Source organism: Misgurnus anguillicaudatus, chromosome 11 (assembly GCF_027580225.2).
Source record: "Misgurnus anguillicaudatus chromosome 11, ASM2758022v2, whole genome shotgun sequence".
Classification (NCBI taxonomy): domain Eukaryota; kingdom Metazoa; phylum Chordata; class Actinopteri; order Cypriniformes; family Cobitidae; genus Misgurnus; species Misgurnus anguillicaudatus.
The window spans coordinates 18709956-18732148 of NC_073347.2; the positions used below are offsets into that span (position 1 = coordinate 18709956).

The following is a 22193-nucleotide window of genomic DNA, read 5'->3' on the forward strand; positions in this document are numbered from 1 at the left end:
CAATATAACAAGTCTACAATTGAGTACTCTACTAAAAAGTGTCACATTTTCAACCCCGTCACAACGATTCAACCCTGTTATAATAAAAATGTGACGGGGTTGAATGTGACGGGGTTGAAGTTTTTGCCTAACAGTAGCTGTAACTCCGTACTTAACTAAGACAGTAGCATCACATGGCATTTAGGAAATCATACAAGTTTAATGTTTTGCAAAAACATTTATTTAATTTCTTAAACCGTTGTTTACTACCATTTAGTAATACAACAGAGTTGAAATGTTGAGCCTGACAATCTTAATCTGACAGTGAAAAACATGAAATAAATGTAAGAAAAGATTCTGACACTTGCCTTTCTTTGCAGCATGTTCTTCAAGAGACTTGTGTGATATCACTTTCTGGGTGTGATGCCACAGGGATTGATCCGTTATTTTTATAGGGGGGTAAATAGTATGGCGTGACGGGGTTGAAAACAAACTGGAGGACGTGTATAAATATTGCAATTTCATATATAATTAATGCATTTTTATATACATATGTATATTTTAGTTAAAGTAAACCCACGTATGATTAAATTAGCAGTAACTATTTTGCATTAATTGCAGTTTTTATGTGTTTGATATTCAATGAAAATGTAATGATGGTTAGTGGGGACATGCAAGTATGCTTGTTGTCTACTACTTCGGCAACCCATATCTATAAATTAAAATAAAATAAAAGCATTTTTTGTTGAATTATGATGAAAAGGCACCTGGTTCTATTAATTGATTGCTTTAAAATGCATTTTGTGATTTCCTTTAATTAAAAATCTTTGAAGTAAGTTTGGGGGACTTAAAGGGCACCCAATTCAGAGAATCACCCTTGTTCTGGCAGATGTGACAGTGCATGTAGATAAGTGGAAGAATGAGACGGTCCTGCAGTCATCTTTTACTAGTAAGCTGCTGAATCTGGGCCAGATCACAAGGGATCGTATACCACAAGGTAACAAAAAAGTTAAGGCAAAGTCTCATTTGAGTCCACTTTGCAGCCGTACTGCATCATATTTTTAAACTGTAATGCATCTGTTTTAATTTTCTCGAATTCTAGTTTATCATTAACTTTATTTACCTTAATCGATTGTATCCCTGCCTTTGAAATGTTGATGTTGTTAAGCCCCACAGAGTTTGAACTGTCATACATTGAGATCACTGTGTACACACCTTTGTGAGAAGCGCCATCTGCTGGTGTCTCTGCCACCTCGCAAGGCCCAGGATTTGCATTCCATTCCCTTCGCCCATCTTGGTGCATTAAAAGCTGACATGTTGGTTCATGCTCTGCTTAAAGTTAAACACAGTAATTTAATTACAGGTATGGAAACCATGCTTTTAAAGTAGCATTTATTCAGAAGAAAGTTAAGTACAACTTACAATAAAAAACATTAAAATTAAGACATTTACTGATTGTTAAAGTTTGTGAAGCATGTCTCTGATTTGATTTGTTTAAATGTGTCTTGTACTGGCATAAAGATGTCATAGCTCAGTGGCAACCAGAGTAAGTTGTAAGAAATTGCTGTTTTGCTGTGTTGTAGCCTGGCGAGATGAGGCAGAGGGTATGTCCAGATCAGGAGGTGTACTGAAGGCTGTTTTGACCGTAGAGCAGGGTGATGGTCATCGTGGTGCGGTTGTGCTGTGGGGAGCTGCTCTCTCTTGGCTTCAGCGATTAGAAAAAAACAAAGGTCCTGCATAATTGAAATTGATACTGGATGATCTTTATTCTGCATGATTATTTATTTTTATGCACTTTATAGATGCTGTATGGGAGTTCAGGATGCTGCTGGTCAGGCAGGATGTGACCTCAGATTTGCTAGAGCTCCATTCCACTCCATGGGGCACCTGTCAGCCTCTGTTTGCTGATGATACCCGATGCAAAGAGTTTTACAACACCGCACGTTCAGAGAGAACCACTAGCAGCTTTGAGATTGATCTTAGTACACTTCTGTCCCAGAAATACTCAGGTGAGGACTTTTTCTTTTCATTACACAATGAAAGAGTGTTATTGATTACATGGCATTGCTTACATTCTTGTTTATGTACTCATTAGGTGACGTGGAGCTGAAAGTTCAAATCATTGCATTACAGTTCCAGAGCAGTCCATCGCAAGAGGCTTCAGTGATAATAGATGGCAACACACCATTGGAAAGGATCCTGGACATAGTTTCCGGTGACATCACTTTTACTGGATGTGGGCAGTGCTCTGCAGAGCTGGAGGCTGATGAGAACGGCATCTATAGGCCATGTTACCCCTGCCTGCCACACACGGGAGTTCGTCGCTATTATAGGTCTGTTGTTATGTTTTTTGGAGTGCGTTTATCATGTTTTTTTTTATTTTAAAAGCCTTATATAGGCTTATTTATATAATTTATTAATTGAAAGTAATTACGAATGTGTTGGACTGGAGAATGAAAGCATCTTTTAAAAGCATGTTTTCTGAGTTTTGATCTTTGTTTAACTTTTTTGGTCTCTTCAAAATGTACAATAATGCATTTGGAAGACACTTGGAAGTGACGTGCTGTACAGTAGTGATGGGCGATTTCGAAGCACTGCTTCATGAAGCCTCGAAACATTTACAAATCCTTTGTTTCGAATCATTGGTTCGGAGCAGGTTTCAAACTGGCCAAGTGATTTTAGCCAAAGAGGCTTCGCTACGTCATAACTTTTTCGAAACGTTTCGAAAATCTGATGGGGAGTTGATCACAAATGACCACTGTCTAGGGCCCTCTCCCAAATGGCACATTCCCGACTTGGGGACCTCCTCAGAGTCCACACTTTGATGACATCATGTAGTGCAGACCTTAGGGACCCTTAACGCGAGTCCAAGAGTGCACACCGAAGTCGTATTTTGTATTTTGGGACAGACGCCAGAAAGAGGAAGAGAAGTTGCTCATCAGTGTGAACTCCTCCCTTCCGTCGTCTGATTGCGATTTTGCAGGGACTTCTGGGTTGGTAAAGTGTGCGAAGCCTGCTGCAGTGCGGGCTTCGCCGAAAACCACATCAAGGGGGCACGGATGGGCATACTTTGGAGCATAAAAGTGGCAGGTGGACACACTGCGGACTTGTAGACTAAGCGAGCACACGCAATTTAAGGCCACGAGATCGAAAGTCCACATGAAGTGCGCCATTTGGGACAGGGCCTATATATCTGACTGATAATGCGACTAGTTGGCCTAATTTTTGTTTATAGACAGATTTAATGACAAACATGTGCATAATTAAAAGGGGAGTTACTGTGGGTTGACGATTTGCGCGAGTAGATTACATACAAAGTCAATGCAAAGACGCGATCAGACGTGTCCTCGCGTGGTGCGATGCGAATGATGCGATATGGGCGGCGAATTTGCCGTGATAACATATTCAACTCGGGCGGAAAATTTGCATGACACGAAGTTAAATCCCGCGAGTAATCTAAAGCGAGCGATGTGATTGCACGCTTCGCGCTTGGTGTAAACCCACAGTTAGAGTGTTGATGATCTTTTAGCTCTAAATAAAAAACTGAATACACTTTTCATTTATGGCCTCATTGAGTTAAATAATTTATTTTTCTTAAAACGTACTTTTAGAAAAAACCTTTGCAATTATTTTGTAAAAACTGTCAAATGTTTGGACTGAGATCTTGTTGCTTTTACAATGTTTTTTCCTGCAGGTGGTGCCATATTTAGGTGTTTTGAAAGATTCAATCGAGCAAATAATTTTTCGAAGCATTGGTTCAGTATTTTCGAAGCTTCAAAAAGCTTTGTTTCTTCCATCACTGCAGTACAGTATATTTAAGCTATACATTCTATCAGTATGTAATGTTTTTGTATCATAATTTGTGTTATATGCTGTGATTTTAGTTTTTATAAGGTATTTTCTCAATCTGCTGTCATACCTTTTAATCATATGTCATGGTCCACTCATGTCTTTCTAGGCCGGTTGTTTTAACTGTAAGAGATGGAGGTAATCAAATCTGTGTGCTAGTTCCTCCAGCTCTTGTGCAGAAGATTCTTCTAAACACTCCCCCAGACAAGTTGAATAAGACCATAGGTAAGATACTGTCCTTCTTCTGTCTCCAGAATCTGAAATTGTTTTTAAAGGGACATTCCACTTTTTTTGAAAATATGCTCATTTTCCAGCTCCCCTAGAGTTAAACAATTGATTTTTACCGTTTTGGAATCCATTCAGCTGATCTCCGGATCTGGCGCTAGCACTTAAGCATTACTTAGCACAATCCATTGAATCTGATATGACCATTGGCATTGCGCTAAAAAACATTTTCCCTATTTAAAACTTGACTCTTCTGTAGTTACATCGTGTACTAAGACAGACAGAAAATTAAAAGTTGCTATTTTCTAGGCAGATATGGGCAGATCTATACTCTCAAACTGGCGTAATAATCAAGGACTTTGCTGCTGTAACATGGCTGCAGCAGGTGGAGTGATATTACGCACTGCCCAAAAATAGTCCCCTTGGTTACATTCAATGGCAGGGGACTATTTTTGGGCGATGCGTAATATCACTACACCTACTGCAGCCATGTTACATCAGCAAAGTCCTTGATTATTACGCCAGAATGAGAGTATAGTCATTTATAGAAAATTAGAAATATAGAAAAGTGGAGTTTCCCTTTAAATATTTTAAGCAATTGTATGTTCATTTAAACATTGTAATGTTCTCTCTGTTCTGTTTTGTTTTGTCTCAAGCTCCAGCGTCAGAAGTGAGGTTCATCCAGGTAGTAGCTAACAGGATTAGTTCCATGTTGACCACCATGAAGAACACATTTCTCCTGACTCTTCGAAGCCATTTCCAGTGTGATGAGAACAGCATTCCTATCATTCAGGACTTTTTATTATTAGACATTAGGCCTTCTGAGGGATAATTAATATCTAAGTATCTTTTAGATGATGCTATGCATTTTTATGGTCCATGGTTATTTGGACATTTAAGGTCCAGACTTTAAAGGCCAACCGTAAAAAAAAGATATCCCGACCTCACTAAATAATCATGTTGTTAGTTCACATAAGCTTGCTTGACAAATAAAGTATGATTTTGAGGTAATAAAATATGTGTGGTGGGATGTAATTCAAGTATGCAATAAATGTGACTTAACTTTGTATATACCTTTGTTTTCGCACATGAAAAGTACTCTAGTACTTTAGTATTTACAATAGGAAACTATTGAAAATTGTAGTATGTTATAGTATAATTGTACTTCATTATGCAATATAATGCTATAGTATTGTGTAGTATTAGGTATAGTAAATTGATAAACTAGTAAGTATTGTATATAGTAAGTATTGTAGTACTTTAATATTTTTTATAGTAAGGTTCAAAAACACTATATTATAAATACTATTTCATGCTACAGTATTTTTAATAATTTTTTTTTGCATTCTGTTACTCTCCATGGTCTTGGATTTTGAAAGGAGTTTTAAACCATTTAGATATATGTTTATTATTTTTTATATTTGAGCGGAAGTTTTGAAGCGCATGCAAATCTTCTTCCTTCTAAAGACCAATCAAAAGTCTCGTATTAGATCACATGATTGCGGAATTCCCCCTTGTGTCAGGGGCTTTCCAATTCAAGAGCTTTCGATTCATGGACGTGTTCAGTCTCTTGGAGCGACGCGAGGACAACATTGAATAAGAAATAAACATTAAATTGTTCATGGATTGTGCATTTTTGTTCTTATCTTAGCTATTTGCTAAAATTGTCCGAGTCGTTCAAGTCGTTGACGCTAGAAGCACGAGCTTTACCAGACGTCACCAATAACACGTAAGTTTGATTAATCAAAATTATCACGCATTTTAATAAACATTCGCCTATCAAGATTTACAAGTCTTTAAATAGTACTGTAGATGCCTACAGTTTTATTTTTCAGTTGCAGTCCATATGAAATTTTCTAAGTCAGTATGCGGAAAACATTAACGTTTAACAGAGATGCATAACATGATATGACGCGTTTCATTCTTTGTGTATAAATCCACTAAACCATGATCGTAAGCAATGTTTAATAATTTCAGTAATTGATATATTATCAAAGTGTATCCTGTGTTGTGCTATGCGGGGAAATTCCCGTGAAAAGTCATATGTACTTTTTGGGGCAGAGTTGTAAGTGTACAACAGGGGAATCACATCCCGAATCGTACATTCTGTAACAAGTGAAATACTGTAAGTGTATTATTGCAATTCATTTCAGAGTCCAAAGAGTCGGTTCGGATGATCCTGCAACAACACACACAATGGCTGGAGCTTTAAGGTACATATTTATTTATTGTACTTTCTCTGTCAAAATCAAGTGAGCTGCCAAAATGCAGTCTTGGCCTGCAGTACTAGAAGAGACAATACCTGATTTGATATATTTACAAATGTAACAATGTACAATGTATTTGATTATATGTAATTTGATTGACTTAATTAAGTTACACTGGCATTGTTTCAACATGCATTATCCTCATGGAAAAATTGTTGTGGGTTTTAGTGAAGCTTGCATTAGACGGTGTAGTAGTGTTTTGGAAACAAGTTTATTTAATTCACAGTAGTTTACAGATATTAGTCAGCAGTAGGTTTATTTTTGTTATTACATGATGATTAATTTACCTTACGTTCAAAGATTTATTGATATTTCTCAGTGAAGCAAAAATCAATGTGGGTTTAATAGAAGCTAGACTGTATATGCTGTTACTTTTGTATTGAAGTGAGTCAAACATTTTAAAGAAGGTGATAGTGTCATTTCTTTAAAAAAAAAAATTGGAATGTATTTGATTTTTTTTTTTTGTGGGGTTATTTGCCACAAGCTAATATGCTATCAGTTCACAGAAGAAGGACAGGATGTGGTTGGGATCTTTAAGAGTTTTTGGTTTTTTTTAACTGACGTAAGAATTTACTGTTTTACTCAGTGGCACCTAAGAGCCCAGACAGCTCATAAGACAATTCATAGTTTACTGTACGTTTTTCCCATGAGAGAGAAAGAGAGCATTTGGTACTTTGCTATCTTAGGTTATCCTACCTCATCCTTGGCTGTGTGATGATGCTGCTTCCTCATTCCTGTCAGTGCCAGACGAGACTTGTGTAATCCTGTCACACAGTGTAGCTATGGATAATAAAAACAATACTGAAAAATAATAATAGATACTTCCTGTCTGATAGAACTTTATATTATAGTAAACCGGTGTATCATTCAGAGATTTTCATTAGTATTTTCTATTTGAATATTATGGGGGGTTAAAGATTTGAGACAAAAGATGGGGGGGCATTCCCCATTGTTTAGGGTTGGCACAGGTATTGATGGGATGTCTGACTAATTAATTTATGCAGTGCCTTATTCATTTTAGTAAATTACACATACGTGGGTTTTTCACTGAATTTATTTAAATATTCACAGAAAAAGGATTCATAATAGGAATTTTGTTTGAAAAGTACCATCGAGAAGGAAATTCAAAGAAGTAATGACTTTGGAAAGTTGAGGAAATTCAGAAATGATGAGAAAATGATGTACCTGCATTTCTCTGGATTTGACAATTGAGGCAGCATAGAGCTGGTATTCTGGGGGCTTTCCTCCGTTTTTTTTTTTTCACTGACTTCCTGGAAACTGCGCAAGCGTGTGAGCAAGACAGAAGGAGCGAGGTTGAAAAAATTGAATGCGTGCATCCTTGTTCTGACACTGAAAGTGAAACAGTCCTGCGTAAGCCCTTTGTGTAGAACTGAGAGGCTGTGCATTTTGTGTGTCAGGTAGGCTGAAGTCCACGACTTCCTGTGTTTAGATCACAATACTACAGCGGGGAAAAACTGGGGAAATTAACTGTATCTGTAGGGGTTGTACTGTAGCTAAGAAGCTGACGATGTTTTGATTCAGCATGGTAAATATATTTCAATACAGTAGCTTTGGGGTATTGTCGGAGTTTGCCTCCGTGTAAGACGGTCTAAATAAGTGCATTCTGTTACATTGCAGGATGGATGATTCACAATATCAAATGAAGTTTGACAGAGAGGTAAGCAAAATAATATCAAAATTGATCTTTACTACTTCCTGTAGTTAACGTTTGGGGTTCCAAGTGGTGGTGTATAGGTGGTCTATTGTATTCTGCATAACCTTGAGCTTTTTACTAAAGCTTTAAAACATACTAAAGCTTTATATATAAAAATATTTATTAATCGTGGGATCATTTATAAATATTATTGTGCATTATCAATCCAAATAAATCATATGTTAACTATTAACAAATGATAAAGAAATACACTTAGTAATTGCTGATAAGAAACTATTCCTTATTGTTATCTAATGTTAGGTACTTCAAATGTTAACATTTAATGTACAGTTTAATCATTTAATGTAAAAAATAAATGTTTGACACATGGTACTTTGTCTCAACAGTTTATCATGGAATTTCCATATCTGCAAACACCTTTTGACGTTAAAACTGAACCTTATGTGGCAGAGACAGGTTGGTTAATGCATCGTGCCTAACCTTGTTTTAGTTTGCTTTTGTTGACTATTTATTAAAAGTTGTAATGCAAAATGCCTGTTTTGTTTCTTCATCAGTTCATGGACCCTACTTGCAGATCATTGAGGAACCAAAGCAGGTATGTTCAATAAGGTTTTGTAAAATTAATTAATTTAGACTTTGACAAATGTTTGTGATGTGTTGAAATACATTTGTAACTTTGGGAAATTCCAGCCCTGTTTCTGGAATTATACAGGTCACTCAGTTTCTTATTTAGTTACATACGTGTTATATAAATATGTGTTACAGAGAGGATTTCGATTCCGTTATGAATGTGAGGGTCCGTCCCATGGAGGTTTGCCAGGTGCATCTAGTGAAAGAAACAGGAGGACATATCCCACAGTTAAGGTAACATGCTGTTTTTTTCTTAATGACAGTAATGTAAATGTATGTTAAAATAGTTTAATAAAATCCCTGTACATTTAGATATCCAACTACGTGGGCCATGCTCGAGTGGAGGTTCAGTTGGTGACACACACAGACCCCCCTCGCGTTCATGCACACAGCCTTGTGGGACGCCAGTGTACTGACAATGGCATATGCATGATTGATGTTGGGCCCAATGATCTCACAGCACAGTAAGTGAATTACCCTTTATAACTGTTAATGATATTTGACCTTATCTGTATAATAATCATGTATTATCTTTGTCTAGATTCAGCAATTTAGGTATTTTGCATGTCACTAAGAGAGGAGTGGTGGAAGTATTAACAAAAAGGTTGAGAGAAGAGAAGAGGAGATTAAAGGAGCCTGGTTATAAATTCAGTGGTAAGACAGTGGTTTAATTATTAAACTGGACATTTCTGATGTTTGAATTCAGTGCACTGCTCACTTGTCCACATTTCAAATATTATCGTTAATGTTTTACAATCACACAGATGCAGAGGAACAGGCTATGTTGCAAGAAGCCAAAGAATTGGGTAAAAACATGGACCTAAACATTGTGAGATTAAAGTTTACCGCTTACCTTAAGGACAGCGATGGTGGTTTCACCAGAGCCTTGAAGCCTGTTGTCTCCAATCCCATCTATGACAGTAGTAAGTTCTCCCACACAACATTTAGTCATAAAGGAATGAATTTTTATTTAATTTCAGACAACTCTGAGAGGGGAAGAAAGAGGGAAAAGATATTACTAAATGAATGAGAAGTTATGTGGGCACTTTAAAAGAAAAGGAAACTGAAATACTCCACCCCCCCACCACTGTGTTAGTAAAAGAGGCATTAAGCTTAAATAATGGATAGTAGTTTAAATTATACATGGTTTAATATGATGTAAAGTAATAAAATACCTTACACTGTTTTTGGTTTAGCTTTTTGTTTTTATATGTGACCATGCTTGTGACATCCAGGGTAAAGTCTCATGATTATATTTCATAATTATGAAATTAGGAGCATTAAAGTTTTGATTTCACTTATTGATTTCACAATTATTTCAATCTTTGGCATGACCTTACTCAGTCGGTATTAAAGGAAGACACCACCCTTTTTTTACATTTTGCTGGGTTCTTGCCTCAACTTAGACGAATTAATACATATTTATCTTTATTCAATGCGTGCACTTAATCTTTGCGCGGCGCGTTGTGGATGTGTTGGCGTTTGGCCTGGCCCCATTCGTTCCTTGGGATCCAGGCGGGGATGAATTTAGAAGCCACAAAACACTTTTATTTTTACACATTTTTGACTACTTACACAAGTAAGTATGGTGGCACAAAATAAAACATGGAGGAGCACTTGGTTGCAGCACTTTGACCTCGGGCGCAGTAACATTGACGGAAGTTTGAGCAACAAGGGGAGTGATGATGTTGCTGCGCGCCGAGGTCGAGGTGCTGCAAACTAAGTGCTCTTCCGCCATACAATATAGTTCTCATTTTTATCGGCTTAAAAATCGTCACCTTTTATTTTGTGCTACCATACTTACTTGTGTAACTACTCATGTAACAGTCTTTAAATAGTGAAAACATAGAAGTGTTTGGTGGCTTCTAAATTTATCCCTGTTTGGATCCTAAAGAATGAATGGGGCTAGGCTAAATGCTAACCCATTGACGACACACTGTACAAAAATTAAATGCACGCATTTAAAAAAAAAGATGGGCATGTATTATTTCATCTAAGTTAAGGTAAGAACATAGTAAAATTTTAAAAACGGTGGTGTTTTCCTTTAAAGATATTATATACAGACTGGGTCAGATATCATCTCAACATTAGGGATGTCCTATTTCACTTACTTAAATATATTGGATTATCATTATTTGTTAAACAACTTTCAAAGCTTTAAATGAGACAGAAATGTAAATAAAATATTCTTGTTATAACTAACGTAAAACCTCTTTATCAAGAATCACCAAATGCCTCCAATCTGAAGATTTCCCGTATGGATAAAACCTCTGGATCTGTGCTTGGAGGGGAAGAAATCTTTCTGCTCTGTGATAAAGTTCAAAAAGGTTATTTTCATTTTTAAGATAAATTCCCAATCATTCGCAAAAATTTGTCTAGATCCAATAATGTATGTCTTCTTTAATTCCAGATGATATTGATATTCGTTTCTATGAGGAGGAAGAAGATGGAGGATGGGAGGCGTTTGGAGACTTTTCACCCACTGATGTTCACAAGCAGGTGTGTGAGAATTTCAAATATATTATTGCAAGTGATGCCTTTAAAAACTGACTAAATACCGACTTCTATTGTTTCTAACCCCATCAGTATGCAATCGTGTTCAAGACCCCGGCCTACCGCTGCACAGACATCACACGGCCAGTCACCGTGTTTCTGCAGCTCAAGAGGAAGAAGGGCGGCGACTGCAGTGAACCCAAGCAGTTTACATATATTCCACACAATCAAGGTTAGTAGTGTTGTGTATTAAACCTACTAAATACACTGGGAATCCTAATTTAGGTGGTTGTGTTTCATCTATTAATCTGTATGTAATATAAAGTAGTGTTTATCGCCTTTCCCTCTTAAAATCTTCCTATTTCTTATGTATTTTAGACAAAGAAGAGGTTCAGAGGAAGAGGATGAAGTCCCTTCCTCAGCCCTATGATCACTGGCGAGGAGGTCCTCAAGGAGGCGCGGGAGGCTTTGGGGGTCCTGGAGCTGGAACAGGAGGAGGAGGTGGAATGGGTGGAGGAGGTAAAGAAAAGTCTCTCTCCAATCCAGCTCTTAACTTATCAAATAATATTCTATTATTTTGGTCAGGCAGACTCTTTACTCTGGTCATTTCTGCGTATAGGTTTTCAATTTAACCACAATCTGGACAATCCAGCATTTTATGTTGGTGGTTGTGGTGGCTATGGGGGAGGAGCACAGCTGTCAAGCTCCGCCCCTCAGACTGATAGATCTCAGGATCAGCCGACAAACACACAAACTCAGCCTGGCTCTCCAGTGCAACAGCAACTCATTCAAATCGGTAGGTCTATAAAGCAACGTGAAGTAGTGCCCGATGTTAATCTGTCATTTTGAGCCACTAAACTAACATGATTTTAGGACTTCAGACTTATGATGCTTAAGCCCACATGTATGCTTCCTTCCTGTGCTATTTCCAGCCACAGCTCTGCAAAGTCATGCCACATTCACAGCAAAGAGCACTGCCCGTGCTTTACTACAATACTGCAGCACCGGGGATGTGGGTGCCCTGCTGAATCTTCAGAGACATTTGTGTGGAGTGCAAGATGAGAACGGAGACACGTGAGGCTTTTTTCTCACATTGTCTTAATGTTTTAGTGATCAGCTGGAGTTTCTTTGTTTAAATGTATCGTATTTGTTCCCCATAGGCCTCTGCACTTGGCTGTAATCCACCAGCAAACTCATGTGGTGCAACAGCTGATTCAGACAATGCTAAACAGCCCACAGCACAAGTTTATCAACAAATTCAACAAGCTCAGCCAGGTAACTGTGCATCTGCTGTAAAATAAATAATCCTTTAAGTAATGCTTTGGTTGTCATAACTTATCACGTTTCTTTCCCCATTTAGACACCGTTGCATCTGGCCGTGATCACGAAGCAGCCCAAGCTAGTCGAGACGCTGATGAGAATGGGTGCAGACCCGAGTCTTCTTGACCGGGATGGTCGAACTGCACTTCACCTGGCTGCCCACACCGGAGATGAAGCTATACTACGAGTGGTCCTGGGAATGCTGGGAGAGCACCACCACCATTTAGTAAACTGTGCTGACTTCTCAGGTGAGATGTGCCTTTGAAGTTGACCCATCTGTTGTGTCTGTATTTTTCCTAGACTTAGTTACTGTTGGTTAGTCAGGTGTCTGGAGATCAAAACACTACATGTGAAATGTTACATGGGTGGCAGCAATATCCTGAGATCTTGTTCTCCTCTTTCTCAGGTCAGTATCCAGTCCATCTTGCGGTGAAGAAAGACGGAGAGCACTGTCTCAGATTGTTGGTGGAGGCTGGAGCAAAAATCAACATGCCAGAGCAGAAAAGCGGCTACACGGCACTACACCTTGCAGTGCGGGATAACCTTTTAAAAGTGGCCTGTAATCTCATTTCTGAGGTAAATAACATGCTGTAAACATAAGTTCCTACACCCACCACAAATGTTTCATATTCATGGTTTTATATCTTTGTCTGTTACAGCTGAAAGCTGATGTGAATACCTGTACCTTTGGGGGCAACAGTCCCCTTCACCTCGCTGCCAGTCAGGGTTCTCCTCATCTCTGCTCCTTGCTGATAGCTGCAGGTGCCAATAAATGAAATCTTTTTAATAGCCCACATTTATAATGAAAACCTGGAGACACCACAGTGATGGTCATTAAAGGGACACTCCACTTATTTTGAAAATATGCTCATTTTCCAGCTCCCCTATTGTTAAATGTTTGATTTTTGCCGTTTTGGAGTCCAGTCAGCCGGTCTCTGGGTCTGGCGCTGCCACTTTTGGCATGGCTTGGCATGATCCGTTGAATCTGATTGGACCATTAGCATCGCGCTCAAAAATAATCAAAGAGTTTCGATATTTTAGTAATCCCCTTAGTAACTTTCAATGGCAGGGGCCTATTTTCAGGCACTGCATAATATCACTACGCCTGCTGGACCCATGTTACGGCAACAAAGTTTGTGATTACGTCCAAATCGCAGTATAGTTCCAAGCCAAATAGAAAATCATAACTTTTAATTTTCCGTTAGCCTAAGTACACGATGTAACTACAGAAGAGTCAAGTTTTAAATAGGAAAAATATCAAAACTCTTTGGGGTTTTTTTTGGCGCGATGCTAATGGTCTAATCAGATTCAATGGATTGTGCTAAGCTATGCTAAAAGTGGTACCGCTAGACCCGGAGATCAGCTGAATGGATTCCAAAACAGTAAAACTCAAATGTTTAACTCTAGGGGAGCTTGAAAATGTTCAATTTTTTTTAAAAAGGGGAGTGTCCCTGTAAGACTTAAACTTTGTTCAATATAGTAATAGCTTAAAGGTGCAGTGTGTATATTTTAGGAGGATCTATTGACAAAAATGCAATATAATATACATAACTTTGTTTTTAGTAGGGTATAAAGAATGAACATATTGAACCGTTATGTTTTTTATTACCTTCAACTTATCTTCATACACCGTGGGTCGCCATTTTGTTCCATCATGTTTCTACAGTAGCCCTAAATGGACAAACTGCTCTACAGAGCGCATTTCATCACTATTTTGCCTCAGATGACATATTTGTCCTGTAACTTCTCTATGTGCTTCAAAAGGGAGGTTAAGCGCTGGACTGAGCCGTTGGATGCAATTCGCAACCTTACCACTAGATGCCGCTAAAATCCACACAGTGCACCTTTAAATTTCAGCACATTAGCAAGCAGCTCAAGTGTAGTAAAAAACTCTAGTTTCTAAGTTGAAAAATAATTGATCCCCTTGTTATTTAATTAGGTGCCAATAAATGCCTGGAGAACGATGAGCCTCTTTTCCTGGGCTCGTCTTCGTCGGATGAAGATGAGGAGATTGAAACAAAGGACGTCGACAGGCAGCTTCAAACTGAGATCGTTCCACAAGTTGAGTGCATGTCGATATCATCCGAGGGAGGTGTGTTTAACCCACGCAAGAGACCTGCAGCTGGACACACACCATTTGACCTGGCCAAATGTCAAAAGGTTTGATGCTTCACAGTGAATTTTTGTATTTGTCAAAATAGTGTCAGACCCTGTCTGTGAGATCCAGGCTAAAGATTTATAATCTAATTATGAGATTAGGAGCATCAAAATATTTATTTCAGTCATTGATTTCAACTTTGACATGACCTTACTCAGTCAATATTGAAGTTATTAAGGTTGTAATTACACAGTATTTTCTTTACATTGTGTAGCACGGTTTTAAATACACTTTAGCCATTTTTTTACAGGCAGGGTCACATACTCTATATATTTAAGTGTCTAAGGATAGACGAATAAAAAAATATATGATTTGTTTACATAATAAATGTCAAAAGGTTAAAGATCTGTTAGATGGTAGAAAAGCTCCCAAGCCCAGTCCACTCGCCTCCAAAAGGACAAAAATGAGCACAGAGGAAGGTAATGAGGCTTTGACACACATTCCTAAAAAAACACAAATATATCTTATCTAATAGTTTGTCCTAAGACTAAGTTTTGTTCCCCTTCTTGCAGTGAGCCAGGGTTTGGACAGTGAGGTGCTCACTAAACTCTGCGGTATCCTTATTCAAGATGACGTACCCTTGAGAAAGCTGGCAGAAAACCTGGGCATGCTCACACTTACTCACCTGTATCAGGAGAGCGCCTCACCCTATCAGAAGCTGCTGGAGAACTACCAGGTAAGAAATTGTTGCTGTGTATTTATTGTTGGCTAAATATTTTATATGATGTATATTAAATGTTTATGTTTGTGCTTAGCTGAGTGGTGGTCCCGTGGATGGCCTGGTGGAGGCGCTGCAGTCTCTAGGTGTGAGTGATGGAGTGAGATTGCTTAGAGACAGCCAACTCAGAGAAGACAAGCAGAGCACAGGTATGTAGAAGAGCATGTCGTATCTGATAGTAAATAGTATATAGTAGTCTATATAAAAAATAAAGCACGTGTAATTTTTTTCTTTCCTCCAGATTCCAAAGCGGACAGTGGTTTTGGTAGTCAGTCCATCACAGAGGAAATAGCGAATCCTGCCGTGGCCAATCACTGATTATCAGGATCTGTACATTGAGAATAACATGGCACTTTATTTAGCAGCCCCTGCTCAGACTGATGGCGCGAACTGACGGACTGTTCATCATCTCAACAAGGTGGAAAAATATGAGGATTTTAAAGGATCTTTCTGAGGCCCAACTGGTATTGCATAACTAAACATATGACTGAAGCTCTCAGTTGCTTTGAGAGATCTCCAGGGTTCGGAATGAAGGTGTAGTACAAGTCCAGACATTTTAAATGCTTGTATCTAAAGATTTGACTTGACTTGCTGACAGTGACATCACAATAACTTAGCCAGACGGCAGACAACTCCGGCCCAGAGTCGTATGCTGTCTGTGTAAGTACAGCTGTAATCTTTTATGTGGAATGTTTTAATTAAAAAAGTATGTAGTAGGGTTGTGTTTCATATACGCAACCTTCGTAAAAATGCAAACGTGTATGGAGATCTTTCTGCTACTTCCTCTATAAAGACCTCTATCCAACACTGTTTATTTATGTCTACTTTGCAGATTGCTTGTGCAGTGAAAAAGTTATGTTTATGTATGTTGTAATAAAGCTATTGTTTTCATTATTTGGTCTTTAAATGGTAATGAGAAACACAACACGTCTTGCTTGGTTTAAACTAGAGATGCACCGATATTACATTTTTTCCACCGATAGCCGCTTATTTTCTAAAAAAAAAATTTATTACATTTTCTACATGTTACTAGTTTATATAATGACCATTAATATTGAACGTTAAACTAGTGATGTTTCTTTACACTTTTTATAGACGGTTTTAGCAGTAACAACTTAAACAAGTGGATTACATGTTCAACACGTAACTTCCGGTAAACTCAGCTAAGAAAAAACAACAACAAGTACTTTAAACATAGTTTATTTATATATCAAGCAAAATAGTCAACACGTAGATTATCTAGGAAACCAAAACATTTATTTTTTTTGACGAGGTATTTGTTCAAGAGTTCAGTTTAGCAACTAGTCAGACTATTGAAAAAGCTGAAACCGGAAGTAAAGTTCGGACCAGACGCATGTTGCGTCACCGCACATGCATCCGATGAAACGGCAGGGGCGTCTTAAAATGAGGGGGCAACTCTATAAATAAAACAGCTTAACACCTGTACACATTTAAAACAACATATTTACTTCAACGTTTCAGCATAACATGAAGTAGACTCAGATGATGTAGATGGCACATTTTCTCCTTCTCGCACATCTTTCTGTGCTTTTTTGAAAAAGCGTAATATTGTACTTTGCCTGCCAGCTGCCATTGTCACCGAATATTAATAAACTCTCATGCAAAGATGACAGCGTAAGTTCTGCACAACAACACGTGACATGAGCTAATCCAAACAAGTTTGAAAACAGCTGCATTTTACCTTGCAGCATTTGGATTGGTCAATCTATCAATCAGACTAAGAAATCAACATTTTCTTATTTATTTTATTTTAAGCAATTGGAAATCTGAGGGGGCGGACATGTAAATGAGGGGGCCAAGGCCCACCTAGGCTCCCTCGTGGCTACGCCTCAGATAAACACATAGCTCAAATCCATTGCATTTTCCTGTTCTTTTATTATTGGCAGGATATGGGTGATTCTCACGAAAACTTGGTTTTAAAAATGTCAAGCATGAAAATGTAAAAATTGCTTAAATTTACATTTTTTCCCACCAGACATTGAAAAACAAAGTCTGGAGTAAATGGGAACATTAATTTAAAAACTTTTACTTATCATTTAACACTTTTTGTAACATAATTTAAAAAATTTGTCCTAAAAAATCTCATTACCGCAACAGTCAGAAAACATCAACACTGACATATTTTCAAAATGACATGACAAACTTGAAAGAACATAATTTGGAGATTCTGCACATGCATTTAAAATCAAAGTATTATGCTTCTATTAATTAAATTAACATTTAATAAGCATCTGTTGCGGTAATGATAATCAAAATGTTGTGTAAGCATTCTGACAAGACAATATTTCAAATTAACTGTAAAAAATTATCTTACCCGGTAGCCATCTTGAAGTAACTGGTCCATGTGCTTGGTCACTCAAAATCAAACTTTATTAAAATTCTGTATGTGTGCTTAAACTGTTCTCAAAAAGTGTTGCGGAGGATGAGAACATCAGGCATGGACACATAATTTTCCTAATTTTTCTTCATTCTTATTATACATGAATATTCAGTAAATATTTTTTCTGTCATCTAAAGTAGTCTAGCAAAACATGCATTTTTTTTCTTAATATTTTTGTGTTAATTTGATTAAATAACAACATAACGCATGTTCAAACACAGCCGGACACATTGCGGTAATGAGAATTTCAGCAGAAAATGATATAAAATTTACAATTATAAATTCTTATGTTGAAATCACACATTGTGCAAGGTAGAACACAGTATTGTGTTAATTCTGATGCTTTTTAATGTTAATATATTACAAATTTTAAAGCTAAAATCATTAGTGCTGTGGTGTTTCAATGGTTTCGTGAGAATCACCCATATATCCGCCATGACTATCGGCTGATAGTGGTAAGAAATGGCTTTTATCGATCGGTATTAATTATTGGCTGATATATTTTGGGGCATCTCTACTTTAAACTCTTCAAATGGAATTAAATGAATACAATTATTGTTTCAAAACAGATTTATTTTAACTAGACCTCCAAAACGTACAAACAGCATTGTTACTTACAGAGAAGTCGTAACATAATATTCACATTATATACAGCTAAAATGAATAACACGACACAAAACTATAGAAATAAATTACAAATACGCCAAAATCTCTGGGATACACCAAACTACTCTGAGTGGTTAAGTGTTCCCTATAAAAACCTGTACAGGTATAGAAATACTCAAAACAGATAATAAATGTTCAAAATATATAAATAACTTTTTTCATTAAATACAGCTATTATTTATAGTGCAGTGGAGTATAACACTACTGAAGTGCCGTTGGAATTTTTAATCCCAGTTTTTCATTTGTCAACATCCCAATCATTGCACTTTGTGTTTTAAGTTTTCAATTTGATTTATATGTTGGTAGTGCTAACAGTCAGTTTAGATCTTCATGACCTGGATTTGCAATGATGATGTATTTTTACAATTTCTTGGATCCTTCATGTTTCGGATATCAATAGTGTAATGAGGTTAAAATAACCTTACCTTCTGGTTTTTTATATATATATATAAACAATATTTCACATTTAACATCATCTTTCACCATCAGTTTGTAAACTGACCAAATGACATCCACTTCAACAGATCTCTCAATTGAGGTATTAGACGTGGTTATTCTGACTGAACCAGCATTTAGTGCCCTATCTTATCTAGTGGTGGAGTATGTGTATTGTCATGTCAACACTATCAAATCACAAATTTGAAAATGAATGCCTGAGTATTAAATAGCTTGGCCATTTTCGAAAGGGTTTCGACACAGATTTTGCATCACGTCATTCTCAAGCTCACGTAGTTTACATGTAAATCTTTACACCAAATAATACAACAAGATAAAAAATTTGATGGCTTTTACACATTGCACATTTTTTGAATTCTTTCAAAAACAATTTAGACATAGTTTGTGTTGAAATGATGAGGTGGTATACAGAAAATAACACGGTAACTGTACCAAACGATGAATTGATTGTCTTCTAACATCTTAGGCATGCTTTGCGACATGCTTTTAAACAACTGTACAGGCTTAATTCTTCAACTTTCTTGAACTTCACTACTCAACCTCAGATATGAAATCGTTGTTTGAAAAGCAAAATGTACACTGCTTTAAATATCGCATGTACATGTTCACATGACAAAGAGGACTCGTTTGGTTATCGCCCCACCAGAAACGGCAATAAAGCAACACAATTCTGTTGTTCCACAACAAATTTTTTAACAAACCTGTGTAACAAGCGAAATACACAAAGATAAATTCGACGGGTATGTTGCGATGACCAACAGTAAAAAAACAATGTGAGGCTGATGCTCCTTTTGCGACCACTCTGACAGATTTGGCCCTTCGGTTGCTGCTGGCCCGAAAAGCAAGCTTCACCGATTCCCATGTAGGGGTAAGCCGGTCATTGCGGTCACTTCTTGCAGATTCTAGTAACCACAACCGTTCACGATGCCTTGACGTGAGTCACCATTTGTAACTCCTGGCATCTTAATGACACACCTGATGGGACACAGTGTCCCCTTGTGCCCGAGTCTTCACTGTTTGACAGCCTCTCTGTAGCTGTGTCTCTGACCTGTCTCTGAGCGCTTGACCCTCTTCCTGCTGCTGCTCCTCCTGCTGGACTCTTTGGTGCTGCTGGCATGGCTGTTATCCTGGGGTAATGTGGGGCTGGAATGGGCTCTTTGCAACCCGCCATCATCAAACAAATGGGACTCAAACGCCGCCAAGTCCGTCTCCCCTGTCCGAATCTTAGCCCTCAGTAGCATGGCATATGTCCCATAGCGTGTTTTCTCAAAACGTTTTTTATTTGGTATCGCCAGATCATGACTACTGTATATACAGTATTGTAAAAAATCTTCAATGAATGGCAAATGCAAATTAAAATGTGATGGTTTTACCTCAAAGTCCAGATACTCTTCCCTTTGCTTGTGCTCTTCTTGGTCCCTGCTTTTGGTCTTGCGGTCTTGGGGTGTCGAGCGCAGTTCCTGTAGCTCGGCAGAAACGGCTCGAAAACGTGTCTCGTGAGATTTAAGCTGCTCTTCCTGACAAGTCATACAGAACAAACCGTCAGCAATGCTGTCAACAGACAGTGACGTTGTTGGCATGATGGGTAAATCAGTTTGCCAGGTGTGTTGCTATGTAACATTTCAGAGTGTAAGCTGCTGTTTAAAGGGACATTTCACTTTTTTTTGGAAAATATGCTCATTTTATACACTTTTAGCATAGCTTAGCATAATCCATTGAGTCTGATTGGACCATTAGCATCACGCTAAAAACTAACCAAAGAGTTTCAATATTTTTCCTATTTAAAACTTGACTCTTCTGTAGTTTGCTGCTGTAACATGGCTGCAGAAGGCGCAATGATATTACGCAGCAGCCGAAAATATTCCCCTTAGTAATTTTCAATGGCATGGGACTATTTTGGGCAGTGCGTAATATCACTACGCCTGCTGCAGCCATGTTACAGCTGCAAAGTCCTTGATTATTACGCCAGAATGAGAGTGTAGTTCATAGACATATCTGCCTAATAATCATAACTTTTAATTTTCCGTCGGTCTTAGTACACAATGTAACTACAGAAGAGTCAAGTTTTAAATAGGAAAAATATCAAAACTCTTTGGTTATTTTTAACGCGATGCTAATGGTCTAATCAGATTCAATGGATTGTGCTAAAGTATGCTAAAAGTGGTACCGCTAGACCCGGAGATCGGCTGAATGGATTCCAAAACGGTAAAAATCAAATGTTTAACTTTAGGGGAGCTGGAAAATTAGCATATTTTCAAAACAAAATACGTGTCCCTTTAACAGTACATAGTTTTAACCCATTTACAGTGGTTTTCTGAGGGTTAATGGTCTCCGTACTATCAAAGTGGATTTGTTGGGTACCTGTGAAAGCTTGGTGCTCGAGCCTGGCAAAAGAGGGCGGCTAAACTTCTTCTGGGAGCCGATGGCTGCTGGGAAAGGTGGAGCCGAGAACATGGCCGCCACTGTGTTGATACGGGTGATCCAGGACTGCATTTGCTCTGCATTGCTGTGGGTTAAAAAAGCAACAAAACATCAAACGGTGGCAGCCGGTGACTTTTTTTTTTTCGAGGGTGCTCGATGCAAAGTTCGTCACAACATGTATGTAGCCCGTCATTTGTGTGGTTAACTTTTTTCAAAATATGTGTTTTGCGCATCGAGTGAACCTGTGTGCATCACATGTCTCTTTCAAAATAAGTGCCTGCTAAAGGGTTTATGATAAAAGAGACGCTCCCGTTTGCCAGATACTTGCATAATCTCATGCGTAATCAGAGTTTACTGTTAAGTGAGTGTCTTGCTGTATTTTGTGAACGTGAGCGTCTCTTTTATCATAAACGGTTTTGACGCGTGTTCAGCAGGCACTTATTTTGGCATGACACGTGATGCACACAGGATCCCTCGACACGCAGAACACACATCCCGGAAAAGGAAATCACACACATGACACTCCGAACACTTATTTTGAATTAGCACCCCTCGGATGAGCAGTCACGAGCCGCCACTGACATCAAAATACCTTTTTTCTGCTCAATGAAAGTGTACTACAACTGACACAGCCTGAACATTAAACTGTCAGGCAGATGAAGCAGCGTGGTGAAAGATAGCCCAAGTATGTTTAATTGGGACAGACAGAATAGCTGAGAAGGATTAGTCCTCTTGGGAGACGCATGTCGAATCATTCATTTCAGATGAGAACACTCTGACAAGGACATTACCCGTCTGATCACCAATCAGCAGGTGATCTGGGTGCACTTAGGTGTATTTTTGCCCATTAGTCTTATACTTGCTGTCAAACTACATGTCCTATTAAACATTTTAATATGTTGATAAGGTGCAAATACAAATCCAGATACCTATTC

General features: G+C 38.0%; 2 protein-coding genes across 8 annotated transcripts in view; one reads left to right on the forward strand and one right to left on the reverse strand.

The window, feature by feature from the left end:
• LOC129415629 (nuclear factor NF-kappa-B p100 subunit) overlaps nt 1–16208 on the forward strand; it is a 24709-nt gene extending 8501 nt beyond the window's left edge. Inside the window, exons 4-33 of one of the 4 annotated variants that reach the window (XM_073873213.1) lie at nt 869–976; nt 1148–1342; nt 1563–1709; nt 1782–1988; nt 2075–2312; nt 3938–4053; nt 4710–4815; nt 6216–6266; nt 7959–7998; nt 8382–8451; nt 8550–8590; nt 8761–8859; nt 8938–9089; nt 9167–9279; nt 9390–9548; nt 10848–10952; nt 11036–11124; nt 11212–11350; nt 11497–11637; nt 11738–11914; nt 12051–12192; nt 12279–12393; nt 12479–12686; nt 12845–13014; nt 13098–13200; nt 14378–14598; nt 14934–15015; nt 15109–15272; nt 15352–15463; nt 15556–16208. In XM_073873213.1, the coding sequence (XP_073729314.1) occupies nt 869–976; nt 1148–1342; nt 1563–1709; nt 1782–1988; nt 2075–2312; nt 3938–4053; nt 4710–4815; nt 6216–6266; nt 7959–7998; nt 8382–8451; nt 8550–8590; nt 8761–8859; nt 8938–9089; nt 9167–9279; nt 9390–9548; nt 10848–10952; nt 11036–11124; nt 11212–11350; nt 11497–11637; nt 11738–11914; nt 12051–12192; nt 12279–12393; nt 12479–12686; nt 12845–13014; nt 13098–13200; nt 14378–14598; nt 14934–15015; nt 15109–15272; nt 15352–15463; nt 15556–15632 (3887 nt within the window). In that variant the 3' untranslated portion in view covers nt 15633–16208. Of the gene's footprint in view, nt 1–868; nt 977–1147; nt 1343–1562; nt 1710–1781; nt 1989–2074; nt 2313–3937; nt 4054–4709; nt 4816–5550; nt 5783–6206; nt 6267–7654; nt 7739–7791; nt 7867–7958; nt 7999–8381; nt 8452–8549; nt 8591–8760; nt 8860–8937; nt 9090–9166; nt 9280–9389; nt 9549–10847; nt 10953–11035; nt 11125–11211; nt 11351–11496; nt 11638–11737; nt 11915–12050; nt 12193–12278; nt 12394–12478; nt 12687–12844; nt 13015–13097; nt 13201–14377; nt 14599–14933; nt 15016–15108; nt 15273–15351; nt 15464–15555 lie in introns of those variants that run through there. The other 3 variants (XM_055169663.2, XM_055169665.2, XM_055169664.2) reach the window with 3 other exon arrangements.
• A 3297-nt stretch (nt 16209–19505) lies between these two features.
• psda (pleckstrin and Sec7 domain containing a) overlaps nt 19506–22193 on the reverse strand; it is a 42089-nt gene continuing 39401 nt past the window's right edge. For all 4 annotated transcript variants that reach the window (XM_055169658.2, XM_055169659.2, XM_055169660.2 and 1 more), the window contains 3 exons: nt 21199–21343; nt 20211–20354; nt 19506–20102 (listed from right to left, as the gene is read on the reverse strand). In XM_055169658.2, coding sequence (XP_055025633.2) covers nt 19848–20102; nt 20211–20354; nt 21199–21343 — 544 coding nt within the window. In that variant the 3' untranslated portion in view covers nt 19506–19847. The remainder of the gene's footprint in view (nt 20103–20210; nt 20355–21198; nt 21344–22193) is intronic.